The sequence below is a fragment of the Peromyscus maniculatus genome, chromosome 14, assembly GCF_049852395.1.
Source record: "Peromyscus maniculatus bairdii isolate BWxNUB_F1_BW_parent chromosome 14, HU_Pman_BW_mat_3.1, whole genome shotgun sequence".
NCBI lineage: Eukaryota > Metazoa > Chordata > Mammalia > Rodentia > Cricetidae > Peromyscus > Peromyscus maniculatus.
In genome coordinates this window covers 74,568,426-74,588,797 of record NC_134865.1, presented here as the reverse complement: position 1 = coordinate 74,588,797, position 20,372 = coordinate 74,568,426, and the positions used below count along the sequence as shown (strand labels likewise).

Sequence of the window (20,372 nt, the reverse complement as noted above, 5' to 3'; positions counted from 1 at the left end):
TGACTAAGAGATCCTGACCCCCTTGACACACTGGAATTACAGCAATTTAACCATTCTGGCCATTTCTAATCATACTGCTTAGAGTTCTAGGAGGGAATTCAGTGTCTTTTTGTTTTTAAAGATGACTCATGTAAATAAGGAAGAGAAAATACACTATTGTGATTTTTGTCATTATCAAACATTCTTCATGATTAAAATAATAAAGACAACACTTAGTTTTAGAACTAGCCATTCTATTTTGCAACCAAAGGCAAAATATATGCTACTTAGAAACTATTTCTTAAAACTTTTACAGTCATATAATATAATTGATTTAGAATTATTCAAAGACTGTGTGGAATACTAAAAATAGTATTGACTTGAAAATCTAATAGATCAAAGTATCCATTTCTATCTCTATCACTTGGTGGCTCTGTGACTTTAGGCAGGCCATTCAGCCTTTCTCCTCTGTCTGCCATGCAGTGCATATGTAAGGAGTGGATCGAGATCATGCTGTGTGTGAGCCATTCGTCATGGCGTCAATACAGGAGGAGAATCAAATAAATATTATCTAGGATCATCATTAAGACTGTACCCTCCTTGGGGAAAAATGAGGTTCTATTTATTCACCTTTGATCCCCAATGACAAACACAATACCTGGCCCCCACCAGATAATGCATGGAATAATGAATGAATAATGAATGAAAGAATGAACAAATGGGTAAGAGAATGGTGACAATGATTCTCTTCCACACAACCAGACCAGCATTTACATTAAGAACTGTATCTGGCTTTTCAGACCATCCTCCTTTCAAAAGGTGGTCCATGAAGACTCACTAACTCTTCTGGCAGCATCCATATGGAACACAAGTTTATCAGGACATGAGAGAAAGATTTCCAGAAAGTATACTTCTATCTGTCTGGGTCACTGATTCCTTCCAAGAATTTCTTTTTGCTGAAAATCTCCTGACACCACTGAGCTAGGGAAACACCTTGATGGAACAGTAATGGAGCTCAAGATTCTCGTGGTCAAAACCTGGCACCCAAGAGCAAGGGGAGGTTTCAAAATACCTCGTGTAGACTTTGTGATGTGTTGGGCCATTTTTATTTTCAGCCTAAAAAGAGCAGATTTAGTTGCACCTATAGGATCATGATACATTTATTTTAGGATAACCCAGATAAAGCTGTGCTCATGACGGAAGGTAACTCAGATTTAACCAAGTAAGATTCTGCCAGGAACAAAGCTTTGCATGTACCACATGACCAGTTTTATGTTCTATGGTCAGGCTAGTAGTGATGTTTACTTTGTTGAATGATGAAATTTGGTATTTATTTCTTAATAAATTAGGGTTCTTGGACAATCCAACATTTGAGGAATGGACTAAAGAAGGCCATGCTACCCTCAAGAGTTTCATAGAGTGCACAACACTGTATCATTGAGGAAGCTATTGAAGCACTATTTTTTTTAAGCAGGGCTAGCAAAACTGAAAGTAATATGTATTGGTCATGTTCAAAAATTGATACATACAGAAACCATCACTGAGAAACACTTACTTGATATTGACGAGTGGCTGCCTGTTTCGGGTGCACCTGCTTCTAATGTAGGGGCAGACGAAGATTCCCGTGGCATTTCCAATGTTGAAAGTCCTTTAGAAGAGGGATCTACAAATGGAAATACTGTTTAAAGTTAAGGACAGTGGTGGAAAGTAGTTGGAGAGCCTTTCTGAGTCTTTTTCCCTCTTGTCTACAATGTTCATTCAAATCTGTAAGCACTTTCTGCCTCTAGCGATTACCTTAGAGAGATTACATATATTCTACATCACATTCTGTATGCACTGCTATGTCCCTCAGGAGACTGAAGCTCGTGTAGCTATAAAGATAATGCTTGAAATGTCCATGGTGCTAACTAGCTCTGAACACTTTACTGTTCCATATTTGTTGCTTTTCAGCTAATACCTAATATTCCATTCCACCTATCTCCACCTTTGTCTGAAAGTTTCCTCTGTTTCATTTATATTTCAATCTTCAATAGAGGATTTCACATCTAGGGAGGCTTCCAAGATACTGTTTCCCTCCCAAAAACTGAGTCAGGCGACTCTCTTATGGAGCATTTGCCCTTATGTTTTCCAAATGTATCACACTGTAATGTTATTATTTACCTAGTTGCCTATAAATGTTACTAAGCTGAAAGCAATTTAAGAGCAGGATCTTGGTCTACTATGAAATAAATAGTACTAAGTGAGATTCTCGGTTTCTTTAGAGCAGTGGTTCTCAACCTTCCTAATGCTGCAACCATTTAATATAGTTCCTTTTTTTATGGTGAACCTCAACCACAAAATTATTCCGTTGCAGAGGAGGAGTAGATATGGGGGAGAGGAGAGGTGAAGAAGGGGACTGGAAGGAGAGGAGGGAGGGGAAACTGCAGTCATATATTGTAATATATGAGAGAAGAAGAAAGAAAAAAGAAAACATTATTTCATTGCTAGTTCATAACTGTAATTTTGCTTCTGTTATGAACTGTAATGCAAATATCTGACATGCTGGATATCTCAACCCACAAAGGGATGATGACCCACAAGTTGAGAACCGCTGCTTTAGAGGGACACAACCTCTATTTTGTTTTTTTTTTCCATTGGATAAATGTCCTCCCTGATGTAAATTATTTTCTGCATATAATATTGCCTTACTGATCTATCAACATTGAGAAAGAAGCCTTCTTACACCATTCTAGATAACTGCACAGTAACCTCTCAAAATTTCTCAAAGGATTGTCATGTCAAACCTACAATTCTTTCTAGCAGCACTGGGCACTGAATACACTGAGCCTCTTGCTGGCTCAGAGTTGCCAGTGTGGGTTTCCATGACTACACTGCGCTGTGAGTTAGAGATAGCCATCCCAAGTGGCTTCAAGCTCTCAAACTCAATGCACCATCTCGTCTTTTTCATAACACCAACTGCTTCTTTCTGCCACTGAGCAATCCACAATATTTTATAATTAATGTATGCTGCTCCAACACTAGACACCATTGAACCTGTTAAGGTGTCAGATATAAAAAGTCCCAGGACAGAGTCTGGGACAAAGTTTTGGGACAATGGCTTTGGACTATCTACTTTTCAGTTTTAGAGGTCTTTCTGATACAGAGATATAGTTGCCATATTAATAATTTCATGTGTGTCCTGAACGTACAGGTTTATGTGGGGGTGTGTAGGTGTGCCAGGGTTTGATGCTGAATATATTCCTTGATCACTCTCTACTTTTTTTTTTTTTATCTCACTGAACCTGGAATTCATAGATTCAGCTAGGTTGACTGGCTAATGAGTGGCAGGGATCTGTCTCTCTATGCTCGGCCCCATCCCAGCCCCCAAGCACAAGGACCACAGACAGTGCACACTGCCTTCCTTGGCACTTAATGGTTGCCAGTTATCCAAACTCAGTTCCTCATCCTGTATGGCAGGCAGATTAACAACTGAGTCATATCATTACTAATAACTTCAGGTATTCTTTTTTGTAAATTGGTTTATTTCTTTAGCTCTCTCTCTCTCTCTCTCTCTCTCTCTCTCTCTCTCTCTCTCTCTCTCTCTCTCTCGGTGTGGTGTGTGTGTGTGTGTGTGTGTGTGTGTGTGTGTGTGTGTGTGTGTGTGTGTGTGTGTGTACAGGCATCTACAGAGGCTAGAAGAGGGTACTGGATCCCCTGGAGCTGGCGTTACAGGTCGCTGGAAGCCACCTGATATAGGTGCTGGGAACCAAACTCAGGTCCTCTATATGAGCAGTATGCACTCATACATTGAACCACTGCTCCAACACCCCCCTCCAATAACTTCACCATAACAAAACAGTATACCTGCTGCAAATTTCCCAACACTCTTAATACTGAGTAATCATTTGAAATTACTTTAGTCATCAAGATAAAAATGTTAGGTATTGTTTTTTTTCATAATGCAAAATTAGAAAAGTTATAAAATTTCCTCTCTTGCCCTTATTTACCTGCCTTCTCTGTGTGCTACAGCTATAGATTACAGTCCACCAATAATATGAAAAGAGGAAAATGAAATTAACCTTCAAGAATCCACTGAAAGATCACTGTAACTATCTTTCAATGATAGTTACATGGGGTTTTGGATGTGTGTACTTAAATATTGACTGTACTTCAAACTTTAAAGAAACTGTACCTGATGACAGTTACTGAAGACCTAGTTTGCATCATTTCTTTAGACTCGGCAATCTTTTCTTAGTTCTCAAGCATTTTCCGAGGCCTCTCAGCCGTACACAGTTTAAAGCAAATATTTGAAAAGAGCTGCCCACTTGTTTTCAAGACCTCTGTACTCAGTTTTCGAGAGTCATGTGCAGAAAATTCAGTGACTCCCCTTCTAGTCACTTAGGATATAATCAGGAAACCAACACAACAAAAATATTGCATTACAGAACTCTGCTTTGATTTGATGGGGAGAGGCATGTGTAAATATGAATAAAGCATTACATGTTTGATAACGCTAGAGAAAGGAAAGAGAACCAGGATGCCAGCTAGGGAGGGAGGTGTGGCTAAGCTCAGGACAGGCCTCATTGGTGAGAGGGAGTGAGTGAGTGCGTCGAGTGGGTATTGGGCCACTCAAGCCTTGGAGAACAGCAGATTAAGGCCCCAGGCTAAGAGTGTGTGGGAGGGAGTCAAGAAATGGCAAGAGGCCAGTGTGGCCATGTGGAGAGAGCAGTGTAAATGAAGTGGGAGGCGTGAGGACAGGGATGCTGGAGAACTCTCTAGGCATCTGCAGAATTCAGGTTTTTACTGTAAGGGATGTGGAAAGGCCCTGGAAGGATTTCAGCCAGAAAAATAAAAGAAAGACTGTTCTATCATAAAGGATCACTCTGCCTGCTACATAGAGAGGAATGGAGGTAATAAAGGAAGGTAGTGGGAGATGAGTTAGGAGATGATGGTAGTTAAGCCAGATAGGCTGTATTGACCCCTTGAACCAACAGTGACTACAGAAATGATAGGCATAAGAAGGAGGTGGTATATGTTATGTCTTAAAGGAGATTAAAGTTGCCAGATGGAACTAACAGTGCTCAGTGAAGGTTTAACTTCTGATGAACAGCAAGAGATCATTTTATAGTATGACTATGTTCTGTACAATGTGAGAGATGAGACTCCATGTTCCCACTGCTCCCTGAGCCAGCCCCTTTCACTGAGTGACTCTGACATTCCTCCACTAATGAGGAATGTATATTTCTCCTTGGTTTTGGTTCAGTCGTGTGATTTGCTTTCCCTAACAAAGTGTTTTCAGGCATTCTGTGATTGTCCTGGTAAGATGTTAGAGTCAAGTTGATACAACCTTGGATCATCTAGTGTCACCTGGGATGAGAGAACGTCAAATGAAGAATTGTCTTCATCAGACTGGCCTGTGGATCATTTTCTTGAATGCTAACGGATATATAAGGACCCAGCCCACTATGGTGGTAGATCCCTACGCAGGTGGGTTTAGGCTGTATGAGAAGCCTAGTTGAGCATGAGCCAGAGGGAGAGCAAGCCCATAAGCAGCATTTCTCTATGGTGTCTGCTTCAGTTCCTGCCCCAACTTCCATCAATAATGGATTATGACTTGGAAGTATAATCTAAATAAACTCTTTCCTTCCCCAGGTTGATTTTGCTCATAATGTTTTATCACAACAACACAAACAAACATCGGCTTATGCTTTGATAAGTGCTTGTGCAATCAGTCTTGTTCTCTGTAACTATATAACAATAAGAGTATCCTTAGATTTCATGAGGCACAGAGAAGGTTGGTAAGAATGAGAAACAGAGCTTGGCCACCCACCCATCCAAGCTTGGTCTAGCTTAGTTCATCTCTATACGACCAAGACCCTCGGAGTAGATAAAAGCTTATTTCTGTATGCTGGTGATTGTTGTGACATGACATTAGTTCAGCAATGCGTAAATGATAATTTTCTTGGTAGATGAGGTCACCAAGAAAGTGGATGTCCCCAGGGGTGGGGAAAAGACCAGGGATGGTACTCCCTCGGGGAAATGAGGAAGAACCAACAGGAGAGACTGAGACACAGTGGTCAATGAATAGAAAAGGAAATCCAGGGGCACGCAGTATCCTAGAAGCCACTTTAAGTAGGATTCATAAATTATGTCAAATATTGTAGCTATGAAGGAGATGCGTTTCAAAAGCTGATCATTGGATTTAGCAATGGAAGTCCTTGGTGACATTGAAAAAATATAGTTTTGTTGTTGTAGTAGGGAAAAATGAAAGAAAAAATGTCATAGAAGAAAACTGGAGAGAGTGGTCATGGTTGGATCCCTGTGGTGATCTGAATGGTAAATGTCTCATTGGCTCATGTATTTGTGTATTGATCACTTGGTCCCCAGTCGGTGGCACTGTTTGGGGAGGTTGTGGAAGCTTTAGGAGGTGGAGCCTTGATGGAGGAAGTGTAGCTTTATGGTTTTGGGGGTCTATAGCCTGGCTCCACATCCTGTCCCTTTCTCTCTGACTCCTGTGTATAGATAAAATATGGTCGGCCAGCTTCCTGCTGCTGCCACCATGCCATGCATTCCCCACCGTGAAGGACTCTAATCCTCTGGAACCATAAGGTGAAATAAACTCTTTCTTCCTTTAGTTGCTTTTGGTCACAGCATTACAGCAACTGGGAAGCAAACCAAAACACTGCCTTTATGAGCCTTTTTATTTTTAAGTAAAGAACAAAATAAGATCATGTCTGCATGTTCAAGTTAGAGGTCCTTTAAAAGAAAACATGGAGGGTAAAGGGTGGAGAATGTTGCCTGCATCCCAAGGTAGATAAGAGAATCAGGATCCTGACAGGAACCCAAGTGTTCAAATGTAAATGCCAGAGGAGGAGGCAGATGTAGTTGTGGGAAGCATATAACGGAAGAATGGAAATTCCCTGTGCTCTTGTCTGGTAGGAAGAGTTCTTGACCATTGAGGAGAAAAGTAGCTATGAAATAGTCAGGTAGGAGAATGGAGTGTGGATTTGGAAAATACTGTGGAACTGGTGGGTAACTTCCCAGTTAAGGTTTGCCACCACGAGTTTAAAATGATAGAGTCTACGTTATACATTTTTATCTAGACATAGTCACATGATAGGAGCAATTGCTCATGCGTGGAAGGTTTGACTTCAGGGAGGACATATTTATCCAAGCATGTTTGGAAAAGGAAATGCCCGAGAGGATAAAGGCAGGGATGAGTCATGCTGGTGGACTTGAATTGAATTAAGGTAGGAAGGAGAAAAGACAGGAAATGGGAGATACCAAAAGACAGTAGAGTCAGAAAGTCCTGGTCAGGAGAGAGAAAGAACTGGTAATCAAAGAATAGCAGATATAACTGAAGTCTCAGGAGGGCTGTAGTTGTTGGTAATAATCTGTGATACAATTACAAAAATGAGTAGCTGAGCTAAGGTAGAGGATGAAAAAGTGCTGGAGAAGGTCATTTCAAGAAACTGAGATGCCTGAGCATCAGAAGGCATCCACACGGATTACTGGAACAGGAAGAATCAAGACAGGAACGTGTGTGTTGATGGGTCAGTCAGGGAGTAGTAACGAACAGTGAGACTGTGTGTTTGACGGTCTGAAGACAACAAAATCAGAGCTGAGGGTCTTAGAGACAAGGAAATAATGGTCCGAGGGGAGCCAGGTGAGCGTGAATAACCCCTAATCCCTGGTCCCAGCCTGGGGGGCACATGTCAGTTACATGGGTTCTCGGGGAAGCTGCATCCTCAGGAAGAGCCAGGCTTCCTTTACATTAGGAAGGGGAAGGAAATGAGAGATAGACAACGGGTTTTGTTACGAGAGACCCATGAATTTCTGAGGGTGTGGGGGAAGGGACCATGGGAATTTTTTCAGAACTGGGGTGTACAAGGTCTTGTGGAAATCTAGTGAGGCAGATGAAGAGCAGGCCAGCCCATGGGTCTTCTCACAGTGAGTGACACCATCAGAGAGGTGAGCTCTATCCTCTGGGCGATTAGAGCGTGAGGCTGTCAATGGAGAGGACGGGGAAGAGCGGGTGCCTGGGCCTCTCTCATTCCCCCTGGTAGAAGCAGGAAAGCCTGAGCCATACACTGATGGTGTGGGCCTCTCCTTCCAGTGCTCTCAGTAGGGAAAGATGTGTATGTTTGTGGGAAGCAGAGCGCCAAAGAGCTAACTGACAGGTAAGAGCCACTATAAAAACTTTTTTCTCAGGCCGGGCATGGTGGCGCACGCCTTTAATCCCAGCACTCGGGAGGCAGAGGCAGGCGGATCTTTGTGAGTTCGAGGCCAGCCTGGGCTACCAAGTGAGCTCCAGGAAAGGCGCAAAGCTACACAGAGAAACCCTGTCTCGAAAAAAAAAAAAAAAAACCAAAAAAACAAAAACAAAAAAAAAAAAAACAAAAAAACTTTTTTCTCTTGTTCTGGGATCAAATGTATAACTACAAAAAAAAATGTTTTCCCACTGGTATCTTGGGGACCAAATAAATATAAGGAAAAATGAAGAAGATAAAGTGTACGCATATACTAACATGTCCTGTGAGTTACATGCAGCCTATTTATTATAATTGTTTATCATGTACAACTCATTAGTTTGTTAATCTCCCACGATACACCTATACAGTTTCTGGATCAATTCTGTCCTTTCCTTAAATACAGCAATTTTCCTGGCCCCAAACAAGATAAAAATGTCCTGAGTTTCCCTCAAAACCTTCTTAGCTGGTTAAACTTTCCTGATATGACAGGACCCCACCCATGCCTCGCTAGAACATGACTCTTTCCAAACTCAGTAGTTTCTCAGTGTCTTTGAGGCAAACTGGAAATGGGTGTTGTCAGCTGGAAGGCGCATGACCTCAGAATCCACAGGCTAGACTTGAGGTCACCTCCAAAGTCTTTACCAATTCCCAATGGTCTCTGGTTTCTAAGTAGACTGGAATTACCCTAGATTTTCTCACATCTTTTGATTACCATCATTCAGACAAGGAGGAGGAAACACCCCCACCCTGTTAATGTGACGGACAGGAGACTGGGTTGGGATGAATGAGGTGACCAACAGAAGGCCACTTTTTAGACAACGTCTTCTTAGAAATGGTGCCTCAAAGAAAACATAGGAAATGACACTTAAGGCTGGAAACCCACCAGAGGGTGTCTGAGGATCAGAGTCTAGATTATAGCTGGAAACTTGGGTTTCCTGATGTTTGCTCAGCGTGCTGACCAATCTGTTGTAGCCCTAAATGATTATACAACCAGTTCATTTACTCTGCATTTGGACTATGTAGAACATAAATAAGAGGGTGATGGCCGGGCGGTGGTGGCGCACGCCTTTAATCCCAGCACTTGGGAGGCAGAGGCAGGCGGATCTCTGTGAGTTCGAGGCCAGCCTGGGCTACCAAGTGAGCTCCAGGAAAGGCGCAAAGCTACGCAGAGAAACCCTGTCTCGAAAAACCAAAAAAAAAAAAAAAAAAAAAAAAAAATAAGAGGGTGATGGCTGATTTTGGTTGCCAACTTTACATACCTGGGAAGAGGACTTGCCAATTACATACCAATCGAGGAATTGCTTCCATCAGATTACTCTGTGGGCATGTCTGTAAGAATATTTTCATAACTACTAATTGATGTAGGAGGACTCAGTCTGCTCTGGGCAGTGCCAACCTGAGGAAGGTGGGCCTAGGCTACCTAAGAAAATTAACTGAGTCTGAAAACAAGCCAGTAACTCAGTAAGCTCCTCCATGGTCTCTGCTTCAGCTCCTGCCTCCAGATTCCTACCTTGAATTGTTGCCCCGTCTTCCCTCAATGATGGATTGTGACCCAGAAGTGTAAGATGAAATAAACCCTTTCCTCCCCAAGTTGTTTTTGGTCGGTGTTTTATCAAAGAAACAAAAAGCAAATTATAACAAGAGAGGAAAAAAATGAAAGCAAAAATAATGCAAAATTAATCATTTCTGTTGCTTTAGGAAGGCCAAAGTTATTTTTGAAATATCCAGGTATCAATTAGCCACCACCTCTTATTGCCCAGACAGTCAAGATTGATAGCAAAACTTAGAAACAACAAACATGAAACATTGATGGAGCCAGTACAGCCGCATCAGAATCCAGCACACTGTGGTGATCAGGATGGATTCCGAGTGGTCAGGAAGCAGTTATAATGTCAGCCCTGACATTATAAGATTTCCAGTTTGGTGCATATTTTGTGTCGAAACCTACCAAGTAAGATGTGCAAACCTGAAGGTCTGAAAGAAGAGAGACAGGCTTACCTGGGTCCTTCTGGTCACCCAGTTTGTCTAGAATGTTGAAGGAGATGTCGAGGTACTCTCTCTGGATAGCGCTGACAGCAATCTTCCTTTGTTTCCTCTGCCTAGGGACAATCTGAATCTTAAATTCTGATTCCTCAGCCCCATCCTCCTCCACCTTCTTTTCAGGGTTCTGTTCCGTATCGGACTCAGCACTGGTGTTGGGCTTTTCTATTTCTATCGGATTCTCGGCATCTTCAGGAACTTTGAGGAGCACAGTTTTGGTCCCTGATGTTGGTGTCTGCCCTGCCTTTTCCTCAGCTGGGTCAAGGTCAGGGTTGTAGTCCACTGACATCTCAGGGACAGCGGATGACTTCTGGAGGAGGTCTCGTTTTTGCTTAAGCGTTAGCGGACTGCCAGAGGGAATCTCCCTTAGCTCCTCTGACTTGGACAGCTCTTCCGAGTCTGTAAGATCATCTAGAGCCGTGACCGTAGAGTCTTCATGGCCTGATGACTGGTGGTTTCCTGAGTCCTTCGAAGAGAAGTCTTTGGAACAGTCCTCCACACTCACCTGCACAAGCGGGGTGGTGCTTAGGCTGAGGACCGAGGGCTGGCTGGGGATGGAAGGTGAGGAGGCAGCATTCTTACCCAAGGGACCATCATTCCCTTGGTTCGTCATCTCTTCCTCTTCATCACTTTCTACTATTCTGAGAGGCGGGAGGGGCTCAAATACAAGAGAGTCACTGTCAGATGTTGAGAGTATAGAGTGTTTCTCTGGCCCAGATGTTGAATCTGAGGACAAATCTATGAGATCTAGATCCTCTTTAGGAGCAGGCTTTCCCGGGGAGTCAACTCTCACTTCGAATGTCTCCATGCAGTTCAACCTAACTTCTGGTATCACGGGCCTTCGTGTTTCTTGAAAACCTTCACTCGATGGATTCTTGGGGATTTCAGTATTGTCCGGCCTCGTGGCAGAATTCTGTCTAGAGCGTCCGTGGTGGTCATTTTGCCGTTGTGTGATATAGGCAGCTTGGGCAGGAGGCTTATCTATGTCACACCGATCTATGCAGGACTTCCTACGATGCTCATCTAATGTGAACAAGAGGGAGTCTGCATTCCCTATATCAAGAGATTTTTGTTTTAAAGAGCGTAGCTTTTTTTTCTGAATGCTTTCTTCTCTCACACAGTGTAGAACGCTGTCTTGTAACGCACCCGATTCTCTATATTCAGCCAGTTCTATTTCACCTGATTAAAACAGAAAGAGCTAGTACTATTTCCCTCCGAGAGTTTACCATTTTCCCCTCATACTTGGGTACACAATTGGCACAAATCGTAATTATATTCCCAGCTCTACCAGAAGGGAAAACTGACTTTCTGGCCATGTTTTTGTAAGATTTATTCTGATTTCAAGAACTGGGAAACTTGGGTACAAAAGAAACCCAAGCAATGGTTTAAGATAGGATTTCCAAAAAATCAAGCTTGGAGGTAGCTCCTCAGCTCGGATAGTCATTAGACATAAAAGAGGGGTTTGTTTGTTTGTTTTGTTTATTTCGTTTTGGTTTTGGCTGAGGCAGGTCTAGGAACTTGTATTCAAATTGTGTGGAAGAGAAGCAAACATTTTGCAACAAATCAAATCAAGCAATGGCCCTTGAAGACAATCATGACATTAATGACATATCTGTCAACTCACGTATATATATATAAATGTGTGTATATATATACTGTTTGTGCATACATATATATAAAAATCAACAATATCAAAATATGTGGTAACATAATAAAATTAAGATTTCACCCCAAACAAACGGTAGAGTACAACATTTCTGCATAAAACTACTAAGAGGAAAAATTCATACTTCTCTGAGCATTCATTTCAACCGGCTGGTATTTCACCATTTTGCTGCCGCCTATCCTTTTCAATCTTGCAAAAAAAGTTTGAGACTCTTTATTGCAGGGTCCAGTAGGTGTATCATGAATATCAGATTCATCAAAAACACTATCTTCTTCTAATTGGGGAGAAAAAGTCAAAATTACACTTAGGAGGTTACTCTCTCTCTTAGGCTGTGTCTACACAAGCATTCAGTGAAAGCATTCTAGAGCAGTCTACGTGGTTTCTGCACCAGCAGAGTTTAGCTGTGGGTCTATACTCCATCCAGATCATCCAGATCTAAACCGAGCAACCAGTTACAAAGCTGCCCATCATCTTCTGAATGACAGAGGGCAGCATTGTGAGAAGCATCTCAGTGGTTCACAAGAGCCCTCCTTGGGTAATGTGCCCATTACTCTTAAAACCAAATGACATGCAGATGTCAGCACTCTATCCAGGAGTCTTGACATTGCTTGAATTTGTCTGTTATTTTCAGGCTAATTTGAAAGCAAGAACATTAACATGAATGGGGCTTGACCTTTCTAAAATTATATGCCTTCTTGGGATCTGGGAACTGGCATAGACACAGCCTAACAGTACATGCACCTTATACTTTGTGAATGCAAAATACTGTACTCTACACTTGGTAATGAAACACACAACACACAGAAAAAGCTTAGAGAAGGCACTTGTCATCTCAGAAGCTCCACGGATGATTATGGACTGAAAGAGTAAACAAAGGAAAAATCAAACAGAAAATCACATTTCTTCCTATTATAAGAAGACTCATCTCTGAGGCATTTACTGTGCATCTGTAATAGATTGTATGGATCCTGGGGGTGGGGGCGGGGGGGGGGGGGGGGAGAACCTTTGGCTCTTGTGATCCTGGGCTCCATAGCCAAGCTGGTTGCTTAATATCTAAGTTTGCTTTCATGTCCTTTCTCCTACCCCTACTTGGCTGCTCTTAAGTCAAAATAATCCAAGGAACATATAAGTGAAGAAAGAACCATTCTGCTACAAAACCTCGGGTTAACTTCTTCACATTTCCTCTCTCATCCTTTCAACAGGATAAGGCACATAAAAGTAGCGAGAGAAGGGATGGCGAAAGACACTTCACAGCACAGAAAATGAAACTGCCTGCTGTCTGAGGCGAGTATCCCTGGAACTGTAATGTTTGAGCTTCATGGATACCTACATGTGACAAGACACAACCCAGGTGTGACAATGGTGACACTGAGTCTCGATTTCTTGAGTCTAGAAAAACTGTTGGCCCTAAAGCATATAGACCAATCTTATCCTGACGCACAAGAGTCTAACAGTGAACGAAACCTGAAGCAGGAAACGTTAGTTGATGTCACCACAGAAATCTTTTTAATCAAATAAAAAACGTTAACAATCAAAATGGATACAAAGCTCCATGTGTGCGTACACAAAGATAAGGCATTCCATCAAATTCCCATGTTTCTGGGGAAATGCATTAACATGACCTACTTTGTTTCTTTTTTAGAAAAAAAATACCTTTTAGAAACTAGTTTTTTAAGCAAATGGCAATAGTGACTTGCGTTCATAATTCTGGAATAACTCTCAAAACATACTGTGTTGTATGTTAGAGATGAGAGGACAATGAACTGTCCCTTTTCTACCCAGGAAGTCATCTGGGGGTGGAGCTGTCCGGACACTAAGCACACTGAAAACGCCATAGCTTAAATGAATTTAAATGGAATTTTCCAGAGACCTAAGCTGACAAACACCACATTCTTCAAGAAGGATGTGAACGGTCCCAGAATCCTAGCTGGTCCTCTGCTTCATCTGAAGCCAGCCAAGTGCCTTGGGACTCACAGCAATAAACAACGGATCACCAGCCACTAGCCAAGCTCCTTCCTGTGGTCACCCCACCAGTCCCGGCTGCTCTAACACTACAGGGTCAAGGGGCACTTGGTTTTCTCCCAAGATTCAATTCAATGATGACATCGTTTATAATTCTAGTTACACTGTGACATTTATCAAAGATACAAACCTTGGCTTTTCATCTTTTACCTGTAATTTCACTCAATTTAGCATTTCGCTCTATGGTTGCCTTTGAGGAAAAGCTATCAATGAAAAAGGCATTTACACTGAAAATAATTTAAACCTATACACAAAAGCTTCTTCACTTCCGTCACCTGCAATCACTTCATACTGAATAATGAGGCTCAGAAAAGGCACTTCAGAAAATTGAGACTGAATTCAAAATCTGTGAGCACAAAGTTCAAGGGCAAACTAGAGACACTCAAGTAATGATTCCACTGACTGCCAACCCAGACAGGTCATAGCCCCAAGCAAGATGTTTCCAGCCTGTAATAGGAGGCTATGACAGCTTGTTAATCAGATGGCAGAAAATAGCATACCTAATATTATTATTATTATTTTCAATCTCAGAAGTATGCCAACTGTTTCTCCTGCACACTCAATTCAAAAAAATGAAAGCAGCAACATTCTTGAGACTATTGAACAATTAACCAAATAGGCAGTGACGGTTTGGGCTTCGTAAGAATATATGGGAGTGCTCCTCTACCTCCTTAGACAACGTAAAGGCTGCTGTCTGGAAGAGCATCCTGTATCCCAGCTAAGTTCAGGACAGAGTTCTGTCTGGAGAAGTACCTTTTTCTTTCTCGCTGTATCTGCTTATGTTGCTGTTGTCACTGTACAGAGGTCCTGCCGTGGCATGGGGCTTGCAGCTATGGTACTGCGCATTGAGTGTATTGACTGTTATGTGAATCAGGTGTAGCAGGATCTTGCTGACATCACAGTCTCGGTAGGGATACTGTCCAGTGGGGAGAAAATACAAGTGGTTATTCCAAAGGGTAAGTTTTCCCAGGGATCTTACTGGGTAGTTCCCTTAGATTTCTCATGCACTAGAAAAACGCACACAACAGTAACAACATAGGTTCTGATCAGAAGCTTGTCTTATAGGGTCCCTGCCTCTTCTTGCACCAAACCACTGACAGCAACATAGGCTAGATCATAGCAGATGCCTCAAAGAACACGGGCATTGCTACTGGATAACCATAGTTTTAAACATCATCTTTATTTTCTGAAAACTAATCAATACTTAGATAAAATATGAGATTCTGAGCATAGACGTTAATGACTATTTTTAAAAACATTTTTGAAATCCTACATTGGCATTCCCTCCTGTTTCTTTTCCATTCTAATAACTCTTGACCTCTCAGCACTGATTTACATTTCTTCTGAAGGTCAAATTTTTTATCTCATGGAATCCTCATCCGTTAGGGACCCTCCTAGCACTGTACTCTCAAAACAACCTTCCATCCCAGCAGAGGAAGCACAGCCACTCACCTTGTAAAGGATGACGAGCAAGGCCTTCAACCACATCTGCCTGATGTGAGGCTTTAAGGACCAGAGGGAGCAGCGAGGTGGCTGTTGGAAATAATGCCGTAGTTGAGGACAAGAGCAGTATTTGAGCACCTGGACCACGAGGGGGAGAAGGTGTTTGCCCAAGTTAATGTTATAGTCCATAACCTGAAATAGAAGAATATTAGTAACTGAAAGAAAACTATAAGTATAAGTAAAAGGAAACATTTGAGCCATCACAGCATACACAGAGGCACCTCACAAAATATCAATATGAAGATAGTATATATGAAGGGAAACTGTTCAACCTCATAGTAAGTTCAGTCCTTGCAAACTGATAGTTTTTATCTAATCATCTATTTATTTCATTATGTGTTAAAAATAAAATTGAATCTATTAAAACATGTATCACAACAATTAACTAGGACTAGGCTAGTCTTGGTGAAAATAAAACTTTGCATTAATCACATAGAGAAATGAGACTGCTTGGATGCATCTGGCAAGGCTAGAAAGTGGTATAATCTTCTAGAACAGAAACTTGGCAAAATGCATTTGAAACTAAGAGAAGTATACATCCTTTATCATATCAGGCAAGTGTTCTATTCAGCATGGCTTTGTTGCCCCAAATTGAAAATTATTTCTATATTCAACCATTAACTAGACATTACTTGTGCCATGTATAGTGGTTCATGCCTGCAATCCCAACACTCAGAAGGCTGAGACAGAAGGAGTGTGAAGCCAGCCTGGTCTACATAGTGAATACTGGGTTATAGTGTGAGATCCTGTATCAACAATCAAATAAAAAAATAAGCAAAATAAATAAAACATTATTTGTATAAAAGTATACTTTGTAGCCATTAATTGGGAGATGATATAATCTTATATCTACAATACAAACTTGATAATTATTAATTTAGTTTCTTAAAGCTATTTTTATAACAGTATCTATAATGGTGCATATACTTTATTTTTTAATTTTTTTTTTGAGATAGGTCTCATGTAGCCCAGGCTAGACTAAAACTCATTATCCTCCTACCTTTGCCTCCTAAGTGCAGGGATTACAGGCATTGTTATCTTACCCATTATATACATATAGTTGTTTTGGTCTTTCAAAACAGGGTTTCTCTGTGTAGCCCTGGCTGTCCTGGAACTCACTCTATAGGCCAGGCTGGCCTCAAACTCAGAGATCCATCTGCCTCTGCCTCTTGAGTGCTGGGATTAAAGGTGTGCACCACCACACCTGGGTAGACACTTTTATAAAAAAAAAAAAAATGTGTCAGGCCAGTAAGATGGCTCAGTCAGTAAAAGTGCTTGCTGCCAAGCCTGATGTACTGAGTTCAATTCTTGGAAAGCACATGGTGGCGTAAGAGAATCAGTCCAGGAAGTTGTCCTCTATGCTTCACATGTACACCGTGGCACACAAAAATAAAAGGATAAACGCAAAAAAAAAAAAAAAGTTGTCAAAGTAAGCTTTAAAAAATATGCCTAGTTACAAATGTGTGAGTGTGTGTGTGTGTGTGTGTGTGTGTGTGTGTGTGCATACATACATGGAGGCATGTGTATGCGTGACACAAATTCAGGAGGAGAATTTTATAGACTTTTTAATTTTAAAACTTATAATTTCTAAAGTAAAAGCACAATGTGGATTCAGAGAAGAGAAGAAGGGAGAAGGGGAAGTGGTGTTTGTTGTTGAAAATGACCGACATCCAGCCATCTGCCTCAGAAGAGGCGCTGCCTGCAGGTCACCCCTGCTTTCTTGTTGTGTTCACTCTATTACAGTCTGTGGGGGCAAACTGGTAATAGCTGCTGCCTGTTAAGTGCCAGCCACATGACAGACACTGAGTAGGATGTTTTACAGTGTGTTGATTTGGCAGTCCTCACCAGCCTGTAAGCAGGTGAGGGACCTGCCTTCAGGCTGCACAACCACCTCCGCCACCCACTGGACTCTGTCCATCCAAGACCCCCTCCATTGCCCAATCCCATGCACCTAAACATCCTCCCCATAGTCAGCCCTCCTTGCAACTCCAGCAGGCTACATATGCACAGGCACAAACCACACCAGTTGGAAAAACAGATCAGTGACTGGTCTCCCAGCTGGACTGCCCCAAAGTCCAGACCTTAAACCTCAGGGCACATCCTAGGCCCTTCCCTGTCCCATCCCAGCACCAGCATGGTAGCTGGGCCCTGCTCCCAACTCTGGTGGAACTCCACTGCTCTGGTGCAGTCCCCACCAGCCTTCAAGCAGGTGAGAGACCTGCCTCTAGGCTGTACTACCACCCCTGCCATCTTCTGGACTCTGTCCCTCCAAGACCCACTCTGCCACCCAAACCCATGCACCTGAACATCTTCTCCATGGCCCACCCTCCCCTGTAACCCCAGCTGACTACATAGGCACAGATGCAAACCACACCAGTTGGAAGAACAGATGAGTAAATGCCACTGTAAGAATACGTTCAACAACTGAAAGAACAATATGGCACCACCAGATCCCAGTGATCTTACAACAGCAACACCTAAACATTCCAAGGCAGCTGAAACACAAGAAAACAACCTTAAAAATAACTTTATGAAGATGATAGAGGCCCTTAAAAAGGAAATGAAAACTTCCCTTAAAGAAATCAAGAAAAAGACAAACAAAAATTCGGAAATCAAAAAGTTCCTTAAAGAAAGACATGAAAAAACAATCAAACTGGTGAATGAAATGGTTCAAGACTTGAAAATTGAAATAGAAACAATAAAGAAAACACAAACTGAGAGAATTCTGGAAATGGAAAATCTGGGGAGGCAAACAGGAATGACAGATGCAAGCATCACCAACAGAATACAAGAGAAGGAAAAGAGAATCTCAGGCATTGAAGATAAGACAGAGGAAATAGATTGATCAGTCAAAGAAAATGTTAATCCAATAAATTCCTAACACAAAACATCAAGGAAATCTGGGACACCATGAAAAGACCAAACCTAAGAATAACAGGGATAGAAGATGAAGAAGAATCCCCGCTCAAAGGCACAGAAATCATGTTCAATAAAATCATAGAAGAAAACTTTCCCAACCTAAATAAGGACATGCCTATAAAGGTACAAGAAGCTTACAGAACACCAAATGGGCTGAACAACAACAGCAAAAGTCCCTTTGCCACATAATAATCAAAACACTAAACACACAAAATAAAGAAAGAATATTAAGAGCTGCAAAGGAAAAAAGGCCAAGTAACATATAAAGACAGATCTATCAGAATTACACCTGACTTCTCAGTGGAAACTCTAAAAGCCAGAAGGTCCTGGAAAGATGTTTTGCAGATGCTAAAGACCATGGATGCTAGTCCAGACTACCATACCCAACAAAACTTTCAATCACCATAGATGGGGAAAACAAGATATTTCATGACAAAAACAGATTTAAACAATACCTATCCACAAATTCATCCCTACAGGAAAGTACTAGAAGGAAAACTCCAACCCAAGGAAGCTAGCTACATTCACAAAAACACAGACAATAGATAATCTCACATCAGCAAAACCTAAAGAAGAGAAACACACACACTACCATCACCACCACCAAAACCGAAAAACAACAGGAATTAATAGTCACTGGTCATTAACATCTCTTAATATCAATGGACTCAATTGGCCAATAAAAAGACATAGGCTAACAAAATGGATATAAAAACAGGATCCAAACAGCCAGCTCATGCACTGAGGACAGGTCCTGGTCCCACTGCCGGGGTGCCTCCCAAACAGTTCAAGCTAATCAACTGTCTCACTTATCCAGAGGGCCTGATCCAGTTGGGGGCTCCTCAGCTATTGGTTCATAGTTCATGTGTTTCCACTACTTTAGCTATTTGTCCCTGTGCTTTTCATGGTCTCAATATCTTTATGCAGAGACACTTTGCTCAGCCTGGGAGGAGGGGACTTGACCTGCCTGGACTGAATCTACCAGGCTGAGCTGAATCCCCAGGGGAGTCCTTGCCCTGGAGGAGATGAAAATGGGGGGTGGGCTGGGGGGAGGGCAGGGGGCGGGAGGAGAGAGGACAGGGGAATCTGTGGCTGATATGTAAAATTAAATCAAATTATAAAATAAAATTAAAAAAAGGATCCATCCTCCTGCTGCATACAAGAAACACACCTCAACTTCAAAGACAGACATTACCTCAGAGTAAAGGGTTGGGAAAAGATTTTCCAATCAAATGTACCCAAGAAGCAAGCTGGTGTAGCTATCCTAATAACCAACAAAGCAGACTTCAAACTAAAATTAATCAAAAGAGATGGAGAAGAACATTTCATATTCATCAAAGGAAATATTCATCACGATGAAGCCTCAATTCTGAACATCTATACCCCAAATACAAGGGCACTCACATATGTAAAAGAAACATTACTAAAGCTTAAACCATACATCAAACCCCACACATTAATAGTGGGAGACTCAACGTCCCACTTTCACCAATGGACAGGTCTGCCAGACAAAAATTTAAGAGAGAAACAGGGAACTCAATGTTATGGACTTAATATAATGACATCTACAGAACATTTCACCCAAACACAAAGGAATATACCTTCTTCTCAGCACCTCATAGAACCTTCTTTAAAACTGACCACATACTTAGTCATAAAGAAAATATCAATAGATACAAAAAAATTGGAAAACCCCTTGTATCTTATTGAATCACCATGGGTTAAAATTAGAGTTCAACAACACAAACTACAAAAAGCCTACAAACTCATGGAAACTGAACAAGTTTCAACTGAATGACCACTGTATCAAGGAAGAAATAAAGAAATTACAGACTTCCTAGAATTCAATGAAAATAAATTCACAATGTACTCAAACTTATGGGACACTATGAAAGCAGTGCTAAGAGGAAAGTTCATAGCACTAAGTGCCTACATAAAGAAACTGGAGAAATCCCACACTAGCAACTTGATAGCACACCTGAAAGCTCTAGAAAAAAAGAGAAGCAAATTCA

The 20,372-nt window shown here is 41.6% G+C and overlaps 1 protein-coding gene across 4 annotated transcripts in view; it reads right to left on the bottom strand.

Annotated features, from left to right (window-relative positions):
- Unc79 (unc-79 subunit of NALCN channel complex) overlaps nt 1–20,372 on the bottom strand; it is a 243,576-nt gene that overhangs the window by 65,965 nt on the left and 157,239 nt on the right. For all 4 annotated transcript variants that reach the window (XM_076551291.1, XM_016009187.3, XM_076551293.1 and 1 more), the window contains 5 exons: nt 15,391–15,573; nt 14,692–14,854; nt 12,041–12,190; nt 10,209–11,429; nt 1,535–1,642 (listed from right to left, as the gene is read on the bottom strand). In XM_076551291.1, the coding sequence (XP_076407406.1) occupies nt 1,535–1,642; nt 10,209–11,429; nt 12,041–12,190; nt 14,692–14,854; nt 15,391–15,573 (1,825 nt within the window). The remainder of the gene's footprint in view (nt 1–1,534; nt 1,643–10,208; nt 11,430–12,040; nt 12,191–14,691; nt 14,855–15,390; nt 15,574–20,372) is intronic.